Below are 17,777 nucleotides of genomic sequence, written 5' to 3' on the forward strand. Positions count from 1 at the left end.
CTTCTCTCCAAAATCACAGGTCTTTGGAACGACCTCACCATCCCGTTGCGGAACCTGGACTCCCTTCAATTATTCCGCAAACAACTGAAAACCTGGCTTTTCATCAAATTGTAACTCTATCTTCCCCCCCCTTTCTCTCCTCCCTTCTACACATAAGTTCATGTAATCCTTTTCTTCTTCTCTACCTACTATTTAAGTTCTTGTAAACCGTGTCGAGCTCCATACTCATGGAGATGATGCGGTATATAAACTTAAGGTTTAGATTAGATTATCTAAAATTTTAAACATAAAAAGCAAGCTTTTAAATTCAATTCTTGCCTCAGTTGTCAACCAATGCAGTTCTCATTGAATCTATTTCTCCCCTATATCATTTTAGCAGCAACATTTTGTAAAATCCGCAATCATTTCATCTGTTTGGCAGGAAGACCTAGCAGACATACGGCCTCTTTTACAAAGCTCTGCTGGCGCCTGCCGCGCAGCAACAGTCCCGAAGTCCTTTAAATCTCTATGGGCTTCGGGGCCGTTAGCGCAGCGCAGCCGCTAGCGTGGCTTTGTGAAAGAGGCTGATAGAGTATAATACAATGAGGTAAATATTAAGGACTGAACTATAACCTGCAGAAAACTTGTCTCTAAAAAATACTTTATTCTACGTAACCATTTAAATTTATACCATAATTTTTTGATCATGTTATTAACCCGAACTTCTAAAGTTAAGCCTTCGTCGAACTAAACCCTCAAGAGTTTAATTTCAGTTTTGAACTTAGCATTTGTATTTTGAAGTTTTACCTCTTCTGCAGTGTTGACTTGATTTCCTTTTCCCCAATATCACACTAAGGCCCGGATTATGTATAGAACGACCGGGAGGGGCGCCTATACAGAATCGAGCCTACACTAACCCCAATTCTGTAACTGGCGTCCATGTTACAGACGCCAGTTAAAGAATCGGGTTATTGAGTAGACGTGGCCGCTACACTTATTGCAGCAAGGGATCTCCCTGCCGCGATAAGTATAGCGACCCCCTGTCCGATCTCAGGCAGGAGGGTGCCCAACCCCTCCTGCCGGAACACCGCCCCCCGCAACATTCCTGATCACCGGCAGGAGGGTGGCCAACCTTTCTGATGGAACGCCACCCCACCAACATTCCCGATCACCGGCAGGAGGGTGCCCAACCCCTCCTGCTTGAAGGCCGCCCCCTCAGGACTTCCCCCCACTCTAACACCCCCTGATTGCCCCCCTAACCTCCCCCCAACTAACCTCTAATTGTTGGCTGGACAGACGGGTGTTGCTGCCATCCAGCCGGCAGGCCCGCCTCATCGAAATGAGGCGGATCCGCCCCTTCAAGGCCCATCCCCGCTAAGCCTAAGGCCTGATTGGCCCAGGTTCTAGAAGCCTGGACCAATTAGGCCTTAGGCTTAGTGGGGATGGGCTAACGCACCTTTGTAACGCACCTTCGTAAAAGGAGCCCTAAATGTGGTGGTTTTAACCATATTGCATTTGTCTTATTCAAATTTAACGTTAGAGAATTTTGGGACATCCAATTGAAAACTTCCATAAACACATCATTCATCAAAACTTTAGCTGAAGACACGTCAGATAGTATAGGAAAGATTAGTACAGTATCAGCATAGAAAAAATAGCCAACACATTTTTCTTGGAGCAATAAACTTAAGTCTCCCATGTATGAGTTAAAAATAATGGGGAAAAGGGGAGAACCCTGGGGAATTCAGCTTTGAATTTGGGTGGGAAAGTTCATTGGTAGTACAAATTTGAATTTGGACGGGAATGTCCATTGGTCTCTATTTTAAATTCTGGTGGAAGTCTGTGGTCACATTAAAAAATAGGATGAAAACTTTTAGATGGAGGGAGACAGCATTTGTCCTCGGCCCCAGTCCTTTTTGCGCTGAATTTCTTTTGAATGAGCGATTGTCATGCTTTGATTATGGAGAGCCCTTTATCTCCATTGACGTTATTGGGGTATCTTGCTATCTCTATTGCCTCTTTGATTCTTCTTGGCCACCAGCGGTCTTCTTTCTTCAGGACTTTTGTGGTCTGAAATCTAATCATATGACCAGTTTCCCTGCCATGGAGGGCTACAGCAGATTTTTTTGTGTTGCATAGCTTGTGTTATCCCTTTTGCTCTTTCAGCCTTTCTTCTATAGTGTGTCCAGTTTTGCCAATGTAAGACTGGCTGCAGCTGCATGAGATTTTGTATACCCGAGGGGATTGGAGCAGAGGTAATCGGTCTTTCACATGTGTGAGTGTAGATGTAAGTTTCTGTGGTGCACTGTAGGCTGTTTTGACGTTATTTTTCTTTAATAATTTCCTATGCGATCTGTTACTCCTTGGACATTGGGAAGCACTACTATTTTTTGTTCTGTCACAGCATTGTCTTCTAATGGTTGTTGGCCATTGCTGATTTTCTGGGTTGGGCTGTCCATAAGTTTTAGGGCTAGAGAGGTAGCCTTTCTGCTGTAGCCATTAGCAAGAAATGTGTCCTGGAGGGTCCAACAAACTTTTTTTTCTGAAGGCTGCCTGGTCGCAGACTCTTAGTGCTATGTTCACGAGTGTGTGTAGAACTCCTCTTTTTGTGGATGGGTGGTGATGGAACTCTACATATAGATAACAGTTGGTATGGGTGGGTTTCCAATATACGATGTGTCCCTAACTTCCATCTGACTGCTTTCTGATCATTATATCCATGATCATTGCATCCATTTCTGGAGGTCAGGGGGTCAGTCCTTGCCCGTAGTCAAAAGGGTGCTCATAGCGGTAGGCATGCCATATTGAATGTGCTGCAGGACTGGCCAGGAGCAACTGGGCATTGCTTCTGGCTGTGGATCCCCCCACCAGATCCTGCTGGACCAACAATGAGATAAGGTAGCCCTTTGGGGTGTGGAGGAGAGTGCTTGTTCTTATGGGGATGGGCAGGCCTTGTGGCAAGGGGAGGAGTTAAGTCAAGGGGCTTGGATACCTGGGAGGACCCTGCTTTGGTAGCCCAGGAGCATCAGGCTACGGCTTTGTGGCTCGATGCTCCCAGACAGTAAAATAATCCCAGTAAAAACCAGGATATTTTATCTTGGTTTTTGGGCCCTAATGCAGTTTGTGATGTATCACTGCAAGTTGCATTAGTGTATTTGCACATTAATGAGATGCAAAACATAAATCTGCATATTTTGCATCACATTATTCCCTAAGCCACGGTGACTTAAATATTGCCGTGGTGCGTTTAGTCAAATGACATTAGAGCTGTTTAGGTTGCATTATGGGTCAAATAGCATACGTTGAGGACCTAATGCCACTTCATGAATCCCCCCTTATCACCTCTTCTACTAAACTGCACTAGCAGTTTCTAGCGCAGAGAGCCGCACTGCTTCCGATGCTCATAGGAACTCAATGAGTGTTGGGAGCAGCGTGGGCCATTCAACGTAGCTCTCTGTGCTAAAAACCTCTAGTGCAGTTTTGTAGAAGAGGAGGTAAAATATGTATAAATTTTTCAGCTTATTTTATCTTTGTCAACAACTCCAGAGTTGGGAATTAAAGCTAGTGCTGGCCAGACTTCTATGGTCTGTGCCCTGAAAATGGCAAGAATAGATCAAGTATGCATATGCTATGAGTCTCTCTTGTTAGGTAGACAGGATAGACTTTGCAGGTCGTTATTTGCTGTCATCTACTATTTTAGTATGTTTAAATGCATGTGTGTGGGTTTTGTAAAGTATTTATGTAAGCACTAAACCTTCCCCAACTGTTGCCCTGGAAACACCTCTATATAGTCAGGTCAGGCATATATTTTCATATAGGTTATATGTAGTTCAGGCAGTTTAAAAAGAAGTTAATTCTTTGCATAAACATCTTTTTGATGTGTGCAAATTACTTTTAAAATTATTCCCATGGAAACCAATTTTCTAAAAGACCAGACTACTTGTGCAACAGATACTGCATAAGGTACAAAGTCAGGATGAGACACAATGTCTTGCTACCATGGCACAGTGATAAATATCAGTTTTAATTTTAATTGCTTAAGAATAATTAAACAATGTGCAATTAAGATATGACATTTATAAATTTGGGAGTGATGATTATAACTAAGAACTAATGTCTAGCAGTGGATTATACAGCAGTATAGCTTGTTGTTCTGAGAGTCCTTTATATTATACTTAATTTTTAATATGCCGCTATACATTGTTTATGGGATTCTGCTTCTTATTGGTATTTTGATAATTATTTTCATTCCTTTGGAGGTATTGTTCAGTGGTTATTTTATGACTGCGACATGGACACGAGTATGTGCCTTTGTAAAATAGATGCCCCAAAGTATATCTAGCATTAGTACACATGTATCACAACTCTCTGGACAACTGTACTCCCAGGATTGCTTTTCTGTGTGCTTACATTTTAAAATGTGTGCTTCTTACAAAATGTTATAGTGATTATTTCTAGAACGAAAAACCAAAAAGAAAATCCAATGCAATCTGCAGTGAGGAAGAGACAGCACAAACAAAAGCAAAGGAAACTGTAGACAAGTGTACAAGATGCAGGCTATGTTTATTATATCAATTGTTAATTGGGTTAATGTTACCACCTTTTTACAAATCAAGGGACCTGACATGGTCCGTGTTTCGGTTAACACACTTTCATCAGAGGTCCCTAACATTAACTGCAATTAACAATTGATATAATAAACATAGCCTGCATCTTGTATGCTTGTCTGCAGTTTCCTTTGTTTTTGTTCATAGTGATTATTTCTGCCAGTAAACCATGCTTTATATGTGGAAAGCACCAATTATGCATAACCATTTGTTATCTGTTTATTATCAGCAGAAGTGCTCATCGTTGCGTCAAGGGCTGACCCTTTAAATCCCTTTATTTCTTTTTCTAATTTTTAAAAAATATTTTGAGAATATTATTTAGCTTTTTTAACATAATACAAAACAGCTTCCTCTCAGTTGATGGAAACATGTTATTTCTTACACCCACAGACTTTTGAAGACTTTGAAAATGACAAACAAGCTGTGGAATATCAACAGAGAATGGTTGACATTTTATTAAAGGTGAGAATAGACAGAAATTGTATATGTATTTCTATCATCAGTTTCTTGTTTTCATCATGAGAGTTGTCATTTTCTTATGGTCATGACAAATTTTCATGATGATACCAAACTACTCTACTGAAAGAGTTGTAGGTGGATAGAACAGTTTACCAGAGGAGTCGGTAAAGTCAATAATGAATGAATAGCCAAAATCAAGAACTCTTGGGATAGGCACAGAAATCTCTGGTCCTGAAGATGTGGAATGAAAACCAGAGATGAAGTGAGGATTATGTTATTGCATCCAGAATGTAATAGTTGATCTAATGGTCCTTGTCTAATTTTATAATCTCTGTTTCTGTAAAATGTGATTTATAAGTTTGAAGGGGATGGTTTGAACTTATAGTACAACCTAGCAAATTTTTAACCCTTTTTTGGGGGGGATTTTTCTTTTAATATTAATATATCTTGCCAAACTCAACAAACACAAGAACCATTAGGCCCAAATATTACAATTACTGAATACTAGACATTCAGCTTTACATTTTTTAGCTCCCAAGTTATGAATGTCCTTTGCTCTGAACAATGCTTCCAGAAGTTTAGAATAGCACTTAAGACACTTTGGGCTCCTTTTACTAAGCTGTGCTAGTGATTTTATCGTGCGCTTAATGCGCACTAAATTGCCGCATGCACTAGACGCTAACGCCAGCATTGAGTTGGTGTTAGTTTTTGGCGCATAGTGCAGGGTTAGTGTGCACAACAATGCAGCGTGCGCTAAAAACGCTAGTGCACCTTAGTAAAAGGAGCCCTGTTTTTTTTCACGAAACTTTTGGAGATTTGACTGGAGAGTGTGGTGTCTGACTGGCTGATTCTGATATCACAGCAGTTTGAGAGTGTTTGTGCATACCATGTGCTTTTGATTGCTTTTATCCTGTTATTATTGACATTCTTTTCTTTTAATAATTTTATGATTTTATAGAATATTGCACTGCATTGATCCGCTAGTTGGATAATGTGGTATATCAAGTACAACATAAACATAAAATTCCTGCTTCATTGGTGAAGTTATTCCTTTCCTCAGGGTCTTATCCAGAGGATTTAAAACTGGCTCAGATTAGGTCCACTTAGACCCCTTAATAGTAACTATAACTACCACTCATTTTCCAGATTGTGGTAAGATGTGGTACTTAGTTGCAGATTTGCTTGAGCCTACAGATAAGCGGGATCATACTGATGTCATCATAGAAGAACTTTTTCTCCTGCTGTTAGATAACATGCAGATGTGGATAGATCATAGAGAATCAGTATCTTGCTTAATCATTTGGTTCAATGAGCATTACAAGATCTGTCATTACTAATGTGACCATTTTTTTTTCCTCAAAAGGGGCCATCTACTAATTTTCAGACCCGCCCCAATCCCGCCCTATCCCCGCCCCCAATTTCTTCCATTCATTTTTCATATACACACAATATCTTATTAATTCATAAAGGTAACCATAAAATTAAAAAGAAAAACAAAGCACACTGTATGCAGAGAAAATGTTAATTATCATTTATATTTGTTTTATTTTTCAAAGATGCCAAGGCAGATGACTTTAAAATATGCAATCTCACCTCAGTAACAACTATAGAAAAATAGACAAATATAATTCAAAATATTGACATCGGATATAAATTCTCAAAACTGACACATTTTGATCACTAAATTGAAAATAAAATCATTTTTCCTACCTTTGCCTGGTGATTTCATGAGTTTCTGGTTGCACTTCCTTCTGACTGTGCATCCAATATTTCTTTCTTTCTTTCTTTCTTTATTCAGGCCCAACAATTGTCCTTTTCTATTCCCTCCCTCCCTCCTTCCTATGTCCTGAGTTCGTGCCCCCTCCCCTTCACTGCCTTCCAGCATTTGTCCCCCTTGTTGAACTGCTCCTTTGTACCCAGCAGTACTATAGCATTGGAGCAAGAATTTTTGAATAAAGAAACATGAAGAATGACACAAGTTGGTTTGTTCTTTATTGAAATTTTTCCTTTTTTGAATTGTCTATCCTGTTGAGTGAGGATCCTGTACCGTTTGGACTCTTTGAACTGCTCTGACCTTGCTCCTTGCTCCAGAACTCCTGCGTGGCCCAGCACTCCTAGATGGATCGGCCCAAACAGATTTGAAATACTGCACGTGGGTTACCCACAAGCTTCTCTCCTACGTGAACTCTGCCTCTTTCTCTCCTTCCTTCCTTCCTCCCTCCTTCCTATGTCCCCCTCACTGCCTTACAGCCTTTTTCCCACCCCCTCCCCCGAAGCCAGCCAGTCTACCTCCCTCCCTGCCGCATCAAAGCCAGTCTGCCTGTCTGCCTCCCTCCCTCCGAAGCCTGGCCTACCACCGATTCTTCTGCTCCCCCTACCCGGTCCGCTGATGCTGCCGCCTGCTGCTACCCGCTGCTGCTTCTCACCCGCCGCTGCCGCAGCAACAACCGCAGGAAAGGCATGTCCAGGCATCAGCCCAGGAGCCTTCTCCCCGACGTCAGGGAGAAGGCTTCTGGGCTGGCGCCTGGACATGCCTTTCCTGTGGTTGGGTTGTGGCAGCAGACAGGGAAGCAGGGAGAAAGCCCATTCCTGCCTGCCAACCTTAACAGTGATGTCACATCCGCAGTTTAAACATCCTGCAAATCAAGTGGACGATAGCGGGAAGCAGAGACTGGCTACTAGTGCTGCCCAATTCAGGAAAAAAATTTCGATTCGATTCAGCCTATTGAATTGATTTTTTGATTCGATTTTCCTGCCCAATTGGGTGGTTTGTTTTGGTTTTTTTAAAAAAACATCCTGGTGGGTTTATTTTATCGCCTCTTCACCCCTTTTATAGCCTCTTCACCCCCTTTGCCCTCTCCTACCCACACTGGTCCTGTGGTGTAAACAAAATAAACAAAAAATACTTTTCCTCTCTTTGTTAAATCATATCTCATGTTCGCAGTCTAACACCAGCTCTGGAAGGATACACATTTCAAATCTGACATATTGTAATCACAAAACAAAAAATAAAATTATTTTTTCTACCTTTTGTTGTCTGGTCATTTTTCAAATCATGTTGGTTCCAGGCTCTGGTTGTCTTCTGATAATTCGTTTGCCAGGATTTCCTTCTTTCTTGGTGCTAACCATCCATATTCCATCTCTATCCACCCCTTCTGTTTCCTTTCCCTCCCCGGAGGTCTGGTATCTTTCCTTTTTTTCATCTCCATCCCCCCGCAGCTGCAGCGATGGACCCCACCATCCCCAGATCCACCATCTCTCCTTTTCTCAACTATACTTTCATCCAACATCTCTCCCTCCTTACCCACCACCCCAGGGTCCACCAGCTCTCCCTTTCTCTTCCCAACTACCCTCCTATCCAGTATCTCTATCCCCACCCCCCTCCACACCATTCCTTGTGTCCAACTTCTCTCCCTTTCTGTTCCTTCCCTTCCTAAATCCCATTGTCCATCTCTCTCTCTCCTCTGTTTTTAAGACCCATTATTTCTTCCCCCTCCCTCCCCCCAGTCCAGTATATGCACTTTTCTTTGAACCCCCCTTCCCTCCCTCCATGTACTTCTACATCAGGGCTCCCCCCCCAAAGGCCTGTATGTTTCCCCAGCTTCCCCTGTCCTCCATCCATCCTCCCTTTGAATCCCTTATCTATCATATCCAGCATCTCTCTTCTGTGTCCCTGTCCCTCCATGCCCAGCATCTTTTCTCTGTTTCATGTCTCTCCCCATATCTAGCTTCTTCCTTCTCTCTTCCTTATCTCCTGTATCCCCTTCCCTAGGTATAGGCTTTCTCCTACTATCTCTCCTGCCATCCTGAACCCTGCCCATCTACTTTGGAGCAGTATCTGTCCCTTTTGTACCCTTCCCCCTGTGGTCTTGCATTTCTCTCTCCCTCTCTCCATTAGTCCAGCACCTCTCCTCTGCTTTCCTCTCCCTCTTTTTTAGTTTGGTCTCTCTCTCCCCTTCACTTCACCCCAGATCTGGCAGCTCCCCTCCCCTCTCTTACTCCTTATTCCTCCTCCCTCTGCACAGGCCTGGCAGGCATCTCTCAATCTTCAACATATGAGTACAGCAAAAGTGTTATACTGCCCCCTCCCCACAAAGGCCTGCCACCCCGCCACAAAGGCCTGCTCCCCTCGCCATCCTGCATGTTCTTCCAGCTTCCCTGCTTTTACCTTAAGCTAATACGGCAGCCTGCAGGATTACTGGTGCTATAGTGATCCCTGCAGCTGCCGTCATCCTCAGTGGCACGTTCCCTCTGCCGCGATCCTGCCCCTGACGTCAGAGGAGGGGGCGGGACTGTAGCAGAGAGAATGTGCTGCTGAGGACGACGGGCAGCTGCAAGGATCACTACATCACCGGCGATCCTGCAGGCTGCTGTTTTAGCTTAAGGTAAGAGCGGGGAAACTGGGAGAACATGCAGGCTTTTCTGACTGACCCTCCCCCCTCAAGCAGGAGTGGCAGCGGACGGCCAGCTGGGTTGACATTTCTGTCTCTGTAGCTCTGCCGCAGGAGAAAACTGAATGTGCAGAACGAGTCTGGAGCCTCCCCCCCTGTGGTTGGGTTGCATCGGCGGGCGGGGAATCAGGGAGCCCGTCCTGTTGTCCCCACACACAGCTTTGGGATGCTGTCTCTGAAAATGGGACATTTTGGTGTCCCGAAGCTGTGCATGGGGACAATGGGACAGGGGATCTGAAAAAGGGATGGTCCCGTTCAAAACAGGACGTATGGTCACCTTATCCATTGCCTGGTTTGTCTCATTTTCTTTGAGATCAGATGCATATCTGATCATGCTTACTTTTTTCAGTTCGCTTCAGGAATAACTCAGGGTTCATACTTTTCCACTGTCCTTTGTAATGTCTACCTGCAACCTTTAGCTTCCGTAACTAGAATGCTTGCGTTTAAAGTTTATGCAGATGATGCTCAGCATTTAGTGCCTTGGGGAAAAGACTGTGCATCATCTTTGAATTTGTTTAACAAGTGTTTGCAGGAAGTTTCTCTACTGACCAATGGACTAAGAAATTTTATGGGTTAGTGTTTTGAGGATGCTGGAAAACTCCCTGCTTTATAATAAGGAGACATCAAGTTTTTGCTCCAAATTGAAATGAAGACTGTTAGCATCATCCTTGATATCACGTTATCTTTTGAACCTTAAATAGCATTTGTTTCTGAGAAAACATGTTGTAGATTAGTCCAGTGTTTTTCAACCGCTGTTCCGCAGCACACTAGTGTGCCGCGAGATGTTGCCTGGTGTGCCGTACGGTCAGGGCCGCCATCAGGGCAGTACCACCAGTCTAGGGAGAGGGGCGGTCCGCCCCACGTGGACAGGAGAGAGCTGGACGAGGGACCCGCGGAGTTCAATACATCTCGAGCCGCGAGGCTCGTCTTCTGTTCCTGCCTGCCCTGCAGCTAACATATAGCCAATCGCAAGCGTTCCCCGATGTCAGCGCTGACGTCGGAGGGCGGGCTTAAGCAAAGCCTGCCCTCCGACGTCAGCGCTGACGTCGGAGAATACTTCCGTTCGGCTATTTGTGCGTGGCAGGGCAGGCAGGAAGCAGAAGACAAGCCTCGCGGCTTGAGCTTCGTTTTGCTGAGAAAGTTGCAAAGATGGGCTGGGAGGCAAACACGGAACACAAAAGGGGGGAGGGAGTGCGTTTTGGACACAAGGCATGAACTTGGGAGAGAGGAAGGGAGGGAAAGAGATGCTGAGGTGGGGGAGGGAATGGGTTTTTGGACACAGAAGGCATGAACTTGGGAGAGAGGAAGGGAGGGAAAGAGATGCTGAGGTGGGGGAGGGAATGGGTTTTTGGACACAGAAGGCATGGACTTGGGAGAGAGGAAGGGAGGGAAAGAGATGCTGAGGGGGGGGAGGGAATGGGTTTTTGGACACAGAAGGCATGGACTTGGGAGAGAGGAAGGGAGGGAAAGAGATGCTGAGGTGGGGGAGGGAATGCGTTTTGGACACAGAAGAAATGGACTTGGGAGAGAGGAAGGGAGGGAAAGAGATGCTGAGGTGGGGGAGGGAATGCGTTTTGGACACAGAAGAAATGGACTTGTGGAGAGAGGAAGGGAGGGAAAGAGATGCTGAGGTGGGGGAGGGAATGAGTGTTTGGACACAGAAGGCATGGACTTTGGAGAGAGGAAGGGAGGGAAAGAGATGGTTGTGTACATGGGGAATAGAAGAAAGGAGAATTTTTGGTCATAGGGAGGGAGTGAGGTACAGATAGTGGTATACCAGGGTGGGGAGGGGGCGGTCTGCCCCACCCCGGGTTTACGTCCCAAGGGGGTGCACAGCTGGCCACCCTCCAGTGTTGTCCCTAGGCCGGCAAACTGCAGCTCTTTAGCCACTTGAGTGCCACCGCCGCCATCGGGAACAGGCCGGCGCCAAGTTCTCCCTGCTTTTCCCTGTGGGGCCGGCCAACTCTCGCCACTAGCGTCAATTCTGACGTCGGAGAGGACGTTCTGGGCCAGCCAATCGCTGCCTGGCTGGCCTAGAACGTCCTCTCCGACGTTAGAATTGACGACGGGTGGCGAGAGTTGGTCGGCCCCGCGGGGAAGAGAAGCAGGGAGAACTCGGTGCCGGCCTGTTCCCGATGGCGGCAGTGGCAGCCTATTCCCCAGTGGCGGTGGCAGCATTATAAAATACTTTCTTTGTGTTTATTTGATTCCTATTCAAGAGAATTACTTTATATATAGTCAATATAGGCACAGAGTTAAATTTTTTAACATTTTTTAATGGTGGTGTGCCTCGTGATTTTTTTCATGAAACAAGTGTGCCTTTGCCCAAAAAAGGTTGAAAAACACTGGATTAGTCAATTATGCTCATTTATCTAGCCTCAGGACTTTTGGACAGTTGTGCAAGCTGTTGTTTTCAGCCTGTTGAACCATTGCAACTCAATTTTAAACTGGGTTGCCTGAAAAATGCTGATTAGCCTTTAATTAATTCAAATTACAAAAACTAAGATTGCAGTTTCTATTTCAAGGTGGATTATGCTACTCCTCTTGTAATAGCTTTATATTAGTTGCTTGTAGAGTTTTGCATATGCTTTAAATTTTGTTTTACCTTTTGCCTATGTTATAATTGTGATCCACAATATCTCAGCCAGAAGGTTGTTAAGAATGTCCTTTTGCATCCTCTGTTTTTCATAGGCCTGTACATTTGGTTATCCTACTTCTCTCAATGTTTCATTTTTAACTTCCTGTACCAGAACCTTTTATATGGGAGGCCCAGGTCTTTGTAACCAGATTCCTCGTGAACTCTAGAGCACACAGGAATAGAGTACATTCTTCTGAGGGCTAAAGACATGGTTCTAAGCCTTTTGTTAACTGATCCATGCTTTTGGTAGGATTTAGTTTATTATATCCAGCTTGTGTTTTAAAAAAATAATTACAGGCAGTTCCCGGATTAAGAACGGGTTCCATTTTTTAAACCGTTCTTAAGCTGAATTTGTAAGTAACTCAGATCCTCTACAGTACTCAGTCTATAAATACATTAAATATTAAAGAACATTAAAGAACAGTCCTCAAAATAAAGTACTGTAATTTAAATAGAAAAGATAGGAGGTTTACACTTACTTTCATTCTTCATTTGTCCCACTGTTCCCTCCCCATCACATCCAACGTTTCTCCCTCTCATCTCTTTTCCCCATGCATCTTTACCTCAAGCCTCTCCCACCACCATGTCCAGTATTTCTCTCTCCCTCCCTATGCCCATCAATTCTCCTCTTTCTTCATTTCCCCATGTGCACTGTCTCTCTTTCCTTCTCACTCAGACACCTATGCCCATCAATTTTCCTTTTCTATTTCTTCTCCCACATCAGCATCTCTTTCCCTCCCTCCATTCTTCCATCCTATATCCCAAGTTCATGCTCCCCTCCCTCCCTCCTTCCATCCTTTGTCTGAAGTTTCCTCCCTTCTTTCCGTGTCATAATGCACTCCTCATCCTTCTCACTTGCCTGCTTATTGTGAATGTTACCTCCTCTGTCCGGTTCCCTCCTCCCCACCATACTTCTCTTCTTAAAGTCGCAACCCACAGCTGACTTGGAAGCCTTTCCTTTCTGTCCCAAAGTGCTCCTCTTCTTCCTTCTGTGTCCCAATTCGCCCCTTGTTCTCCTCCTCAATTGCCTGCCTCCCGCAGGTGTTGCCTCCTCTGGCTGGCTCCCTCTTTCCTGCCGTATTTTTCAAAGCCATGGCACAGGTCCTGCACATGGCCCGCAGCTGACTCGGAAGCCTTCCCAGAGGGTCACCCTTCCAGGTCAGCTGTGGGCCATGTGCAGGACCCGCAGCCACAGCTTTGAGAAGAGAAATACGGTGGGAAGTTGGCCAGAGAAGGTAACATCCATGGGAGGCAGGCAAGTGAGGAGGAGGAGGAGGGGCATGTTGGGACATGGAAGGGAGGAAGAGGGACGCATTGGGGAAGGATGGGAGGAAGTGGTTTGTGTTAGCACATGAAGAGAGAAGTAGTACCCCAGTTCGTAAGTACGAGTCCGATGTAAGTTGGACGTTCTTACTGACTTTTTTTATTTAGATAATTACACTATATGATTGTTTATAATTTAATTATATTTTATGCTTTTGTGAGCTGTTTTTTGTTATTTCTTTTGCTATTCTGCCTTATATTACTTTCTAGTAGTAAAAAGTAGAATATGCATTTTTAAATTAAATTTAATGAATGTTTACATATGATCAGTAAAAATGCTGTATGAGCTGTTGGAAACTATTAAAACTATTTCATTATAGGTTAATGGGATATTTTTCCCTCACATAATTTTTTTTAATCTGTTCAAGATAGAAATAGCTTTAAAAATGCAGTTATCTGCAGTCTAAAGAAGATGACTTTTAAGTTTAACTGTCATGAAATTCCACAAAACATTGAAGTATGAGTCATTCTCTGACAATTATCTAAAGTCTCGTTTTTATTGTCTTTATTTTAATCTCTCCTATTCATTACCTTTTTTCTTACTTTTCTCAGTTCTATCATGTAATCTCTCTTACTTTCTCCCCTTTTCATTTTTTATGCTTATCCTTTTAAGATATATTGTTGTTATTCTTCCATATTATATAAAATGTATGTTTCTGGCAATTGAACAAGAGCAGAAATGGCCAGGGAGAGGATATACACAACATACCAGAAGCCGACAGGCTATACGCAGGAAACGAAGACGGGAAACTGACAGGATTGATAATAGTCTAGAAGAGGTATGCAGACATATTGATAGGTTTAAAAACGATAAATCCCCAGGACCGGATTGCATTCATCTGAGGGTAATCAAGGAACTGAAAGGGGTTATAGCTGAACTGCTTCAACTAATAGCCAATCTGTCGATCAAATCAAGAAGGATTCTCGAAGACCGGAAAGTGGCGAATGTTTTGCAGATCTTCAAGAAAGGTTCGAGGGGAGATCCGGGAAACTACAGACCGGTGAGTCTGACCTCGGTACTGGGAAAGATGGTAGGGGTGCTGATTAAGGACCGCATCATTCATCACTTTGACTGGCACAATCTGATGAGGACCAGCCAGCACGGCTTCAGCAAAGGAAGATCTTGCTTGACGAATTTGCTGCACTTCTTCGAGGGAGTAAACAGGCAGATAGATAAGGGTGACCCGGTTGAAATTGTATATCTGGAAATTCAGAAGGCATTCGACAAGGCATAAACAACTATTTCGAAAAATTGCGAGCAATGGAATCGAGGGTAAAATACTCACATGGATTAAAAACTGGTTGGCGGCTAGGAAACAGAGAGTGGGGTAAATGGACAATACTCGGACTGGAAAAGCATCATGAGTGGAGTGCCGCAGGGTTCGGTGCTTGGACCCGTGCTCGGTGCTTGGACCCGTGCTCTACAACATATTTATAAACGACCTGGAAATTGGTACGACGAGCGAGGTGATTAAATTTGCAGATGATATGAAGTTATTCAAAGTAGTGAAGACACAGAAAAATTGTGAAGATCTGCAATGCGACATAAACACGCTCGATAAATGGGCTGCGAGGTTTAACGTGAATAAGTGTAAGGTGATGCATGTCGGTAACAAAAATCTTGTACACGAATACAGGATGTCCAGTGCAGTACTCGGATAGGCCCCCCAGGAAAAAGACTTGGTTGTACTGGTAGACAAGTCAGTGAAGCCATCTGCGCAATGCATGGCGGCAGCGAGAAGGGTGAACAGAATGCTAGGAATGATTAAGAAGGGAAGGGGATCACAAACAGGTCAGAGAAGGTTATCATGCCGCTGTACCAGGCCATGGTACGCCCCAACCTGGAATACTGCATCCAGCACTGGTCACTGTACATGAAAAAGGACACAGTACTACTCAAAAGAGTCCAAAGAAGAGTGACTAAAATGGTTAAGGGGCTGGAGGAGTTGCTGTACAGTGAGAGATTAAAGAAACTGGGCCTCATCTCCCTTGAAAAGAAGAGACTGAGATGGGACATGATCGAAACATTCAAAATAATGAAGGGAATAGACTTAGTAGATAAAGGCAGGTTGTTCACCTTCTAAAGTTAAAAGGGGATAGATTCCGTACAAACATAAGGAAGTTCTTCTTCACCCAGAGAGTGGTAGAAAACTGGAACGCTCTTCCGGAGGCTGTTATAGGGGAAAACACCCTCCAGGGATTCAAGACAAAGTTAGACAAGTTCCTGCTGAACCAGAACGTACGCAGGTAAGGCTAGACTCAGTTAGGGCACTGATCTTTGACCTAAGGGCCATCCTGGGAGCGGACTGCTGGGCACGATGGACCACTGGTCTGACCCAGCAGCGGCAATTCTTATGTTCTCATGTTTAATAATACATCCGGGACAACCAAATTTTATTGTTCACAGTTTTAAACCAGGCATTGCCAATCCAAAATGCAGATCCAACATACCTAACAGTGTGTTAGTACTCTGAGTGACATTTTTAAATCTGTTATTATTCCACATGTCTAATATTGGTGCACTGTGGAGCAGATTCTTTAAATGGATCCCACCACCACCCTGCTATAGGCAGTGGTAGGTGTCCTACCCCTGTCTAGCAGCTAATCGAGACACACATTTAAAATTAACAAAAAAAAAACCTGAGGCAGGCTGCCTACACTGTAGGTGCTTGTCGCGGTTGAGGGAGACACATTGGGAAACTTAAGCTCGCCCAAGGCTGGGCATGGGCGTGGTTTTGCCCGGAAGTTTAACGCACCTAGGCGTCTCTCTAGGGCTGCAACAAATGCCTGAAATAAAGGCCAGCAAAATGCTGGCCTACATTTTTAATAGACGTGGCCGCTGAGCTGATCGTAGAAAGAGAATCCCCCTGCCACGATCAGCTGAGCAGCTGCGGCAGGGAACTCCTCCATACCCCCTCCCCAAAGTACCCCGGCAAGAGGGTTGCCCACTCCCTCCTGCCACTGAATCCATGAGCCTCTCCCAAAGCAGCTGGGCAGGAAGGATGCCAACTCCCTCCACTCCCAAAACCACCTCAAAGCAGCTGGACAGGAGAGATTCCCACTCACTCCTGCTGCCACCCCCCAGGAACTTCCCAACCCCTCCCACCAACCGGTGACACCCCCTGGCACCTCCCAAACCTGTAGACCCCTCCCCGGCACCCTTAAGCCCTCCTACATACCCCCTGTCCGGCTGGAGGGATGCTTACACCCTTTGGCTGGCAGGCTCGCAACTCCAAAAAGGTGGGCTTTCCCCTTCATGGTGCATTCTGGGATGCACAGGGGAGAGCCTGAGGTCCTGATTTGTTCAGGTGCCTAAGACCCCTCCCATAGGAGGGGCCTTATGCACCTGGACCAATCAGAATCTTAGGCCTCCTTCCTGATGCATCCTGGGATGCAGTGGGAGTGGCCTAAGACTCCAGTTGGCCAGATACCTAAGGCCCCTTCCTTGGGCATCTGGCCAATCGGAGTCTTGGGCTACTTCCACTGCAACCCAGGATGTACCAGGAAGGATGCTTAAAATTCTGATTGGCCCAGGTGCCTAAGGTCCCTGCTATGGGAGGGGCCTTAGGCATCTGAGCCAATCAGGGCTTTGGCCCCTCCCCAGTGTATCCCAGAATGCACCAGGAAGGTGAAGTCCCACCATTTTGGAGGTGTCGCTGGTTGGTGGGGATGGAATGTTCCAGGAGGGTGGCAGTAGGAGAGAGTGGGCATCCCTCTTGCCCAGCTGCTTCAAGAGGGATTCGGGGGTAGGAGGGAATAGGCAGTGAGTTTTCCTCAAGGTTTTGTGGTTCGGTGGCAGGAGAGAGTGGGCATCACTCTTGCCAATTTTGATGGAACATGTGGAGGATCCCCTGCCACAGCCTTTCAGCTGATCACCGCAGGGGGATTCCCTTGCCGCAATCAGCTGATGGCAAGTTATTCCTAAATCAGGCAGGTGCGATTCTCTAACCGTCACCTGTGACATGAGCGCTGGTTAGAGAAGTGGGGCGGTTAGGCAGGGTTAGGCGTCTGTCTGTTAGGGCAAACATGATTCTGTAGAGGATGCTATTCTACAATTCTCAGCCGCTTTTTAGGCGGCTGCTGAGACCGGTGTCCTATACAGAATTTCCCCCCTGTGCATATTCATTCTTTTGTGAAATATCTATCGTTCCTGAACTCCTGACACAGGCACATTGCTGAAACACAGCTACATGGGGGTCTACTTTTTGAATTAAAATGTCAGGTGTGAGATTTTGAACAATAAAATTTTTTTTTCCCTGATTGACCATTAAAGTTATTTTTTTGTATACTTCACCTGACCATCTCTGCTGCTTCTTCGAG

General features: G+C 44.9%; 1 protein-coding gene across 2 annotated transcripts in view; it reads left to right on the plus strand.

The window, feature by feature from the left end:
• The window catches only part of VPS8 (VPS8 subunit of CORVET complex), a 755,312-nt gene that overhangs the window by 285,522 nt on the left and 452,013 nt on the right, over window positions 1-17,777 (plus strand). For both annotated transcript variants that reach the window (XM_033944522.1, XM_033944523.1), the window contains one exon: window positions 4,977-5,048. In XM_033944522.1, coding sequence (XP_033800413.1) covers window positions 4,977-5,048 — 72 coding nt within the window. The remainder of the gene's footprint in view (window positions 1-4,976; window positions 5,049-17,777) is intronic.

The sequence above is a fragment of the Geotrypetes seraphini genome, chromosome 5, assembly GCF_902459505.1.
Source record: "Geotrypetes seraphini chromosome 5, aGeoSer1.1, whole genome shotgun sequence".
Taxonomy (NCBI): Eukaryota; Metazoa; Chordata; class Amphibia; order Gymnophiona; family Dermophiidae; genus Geotrypetes; species Geotrypetes seraphini.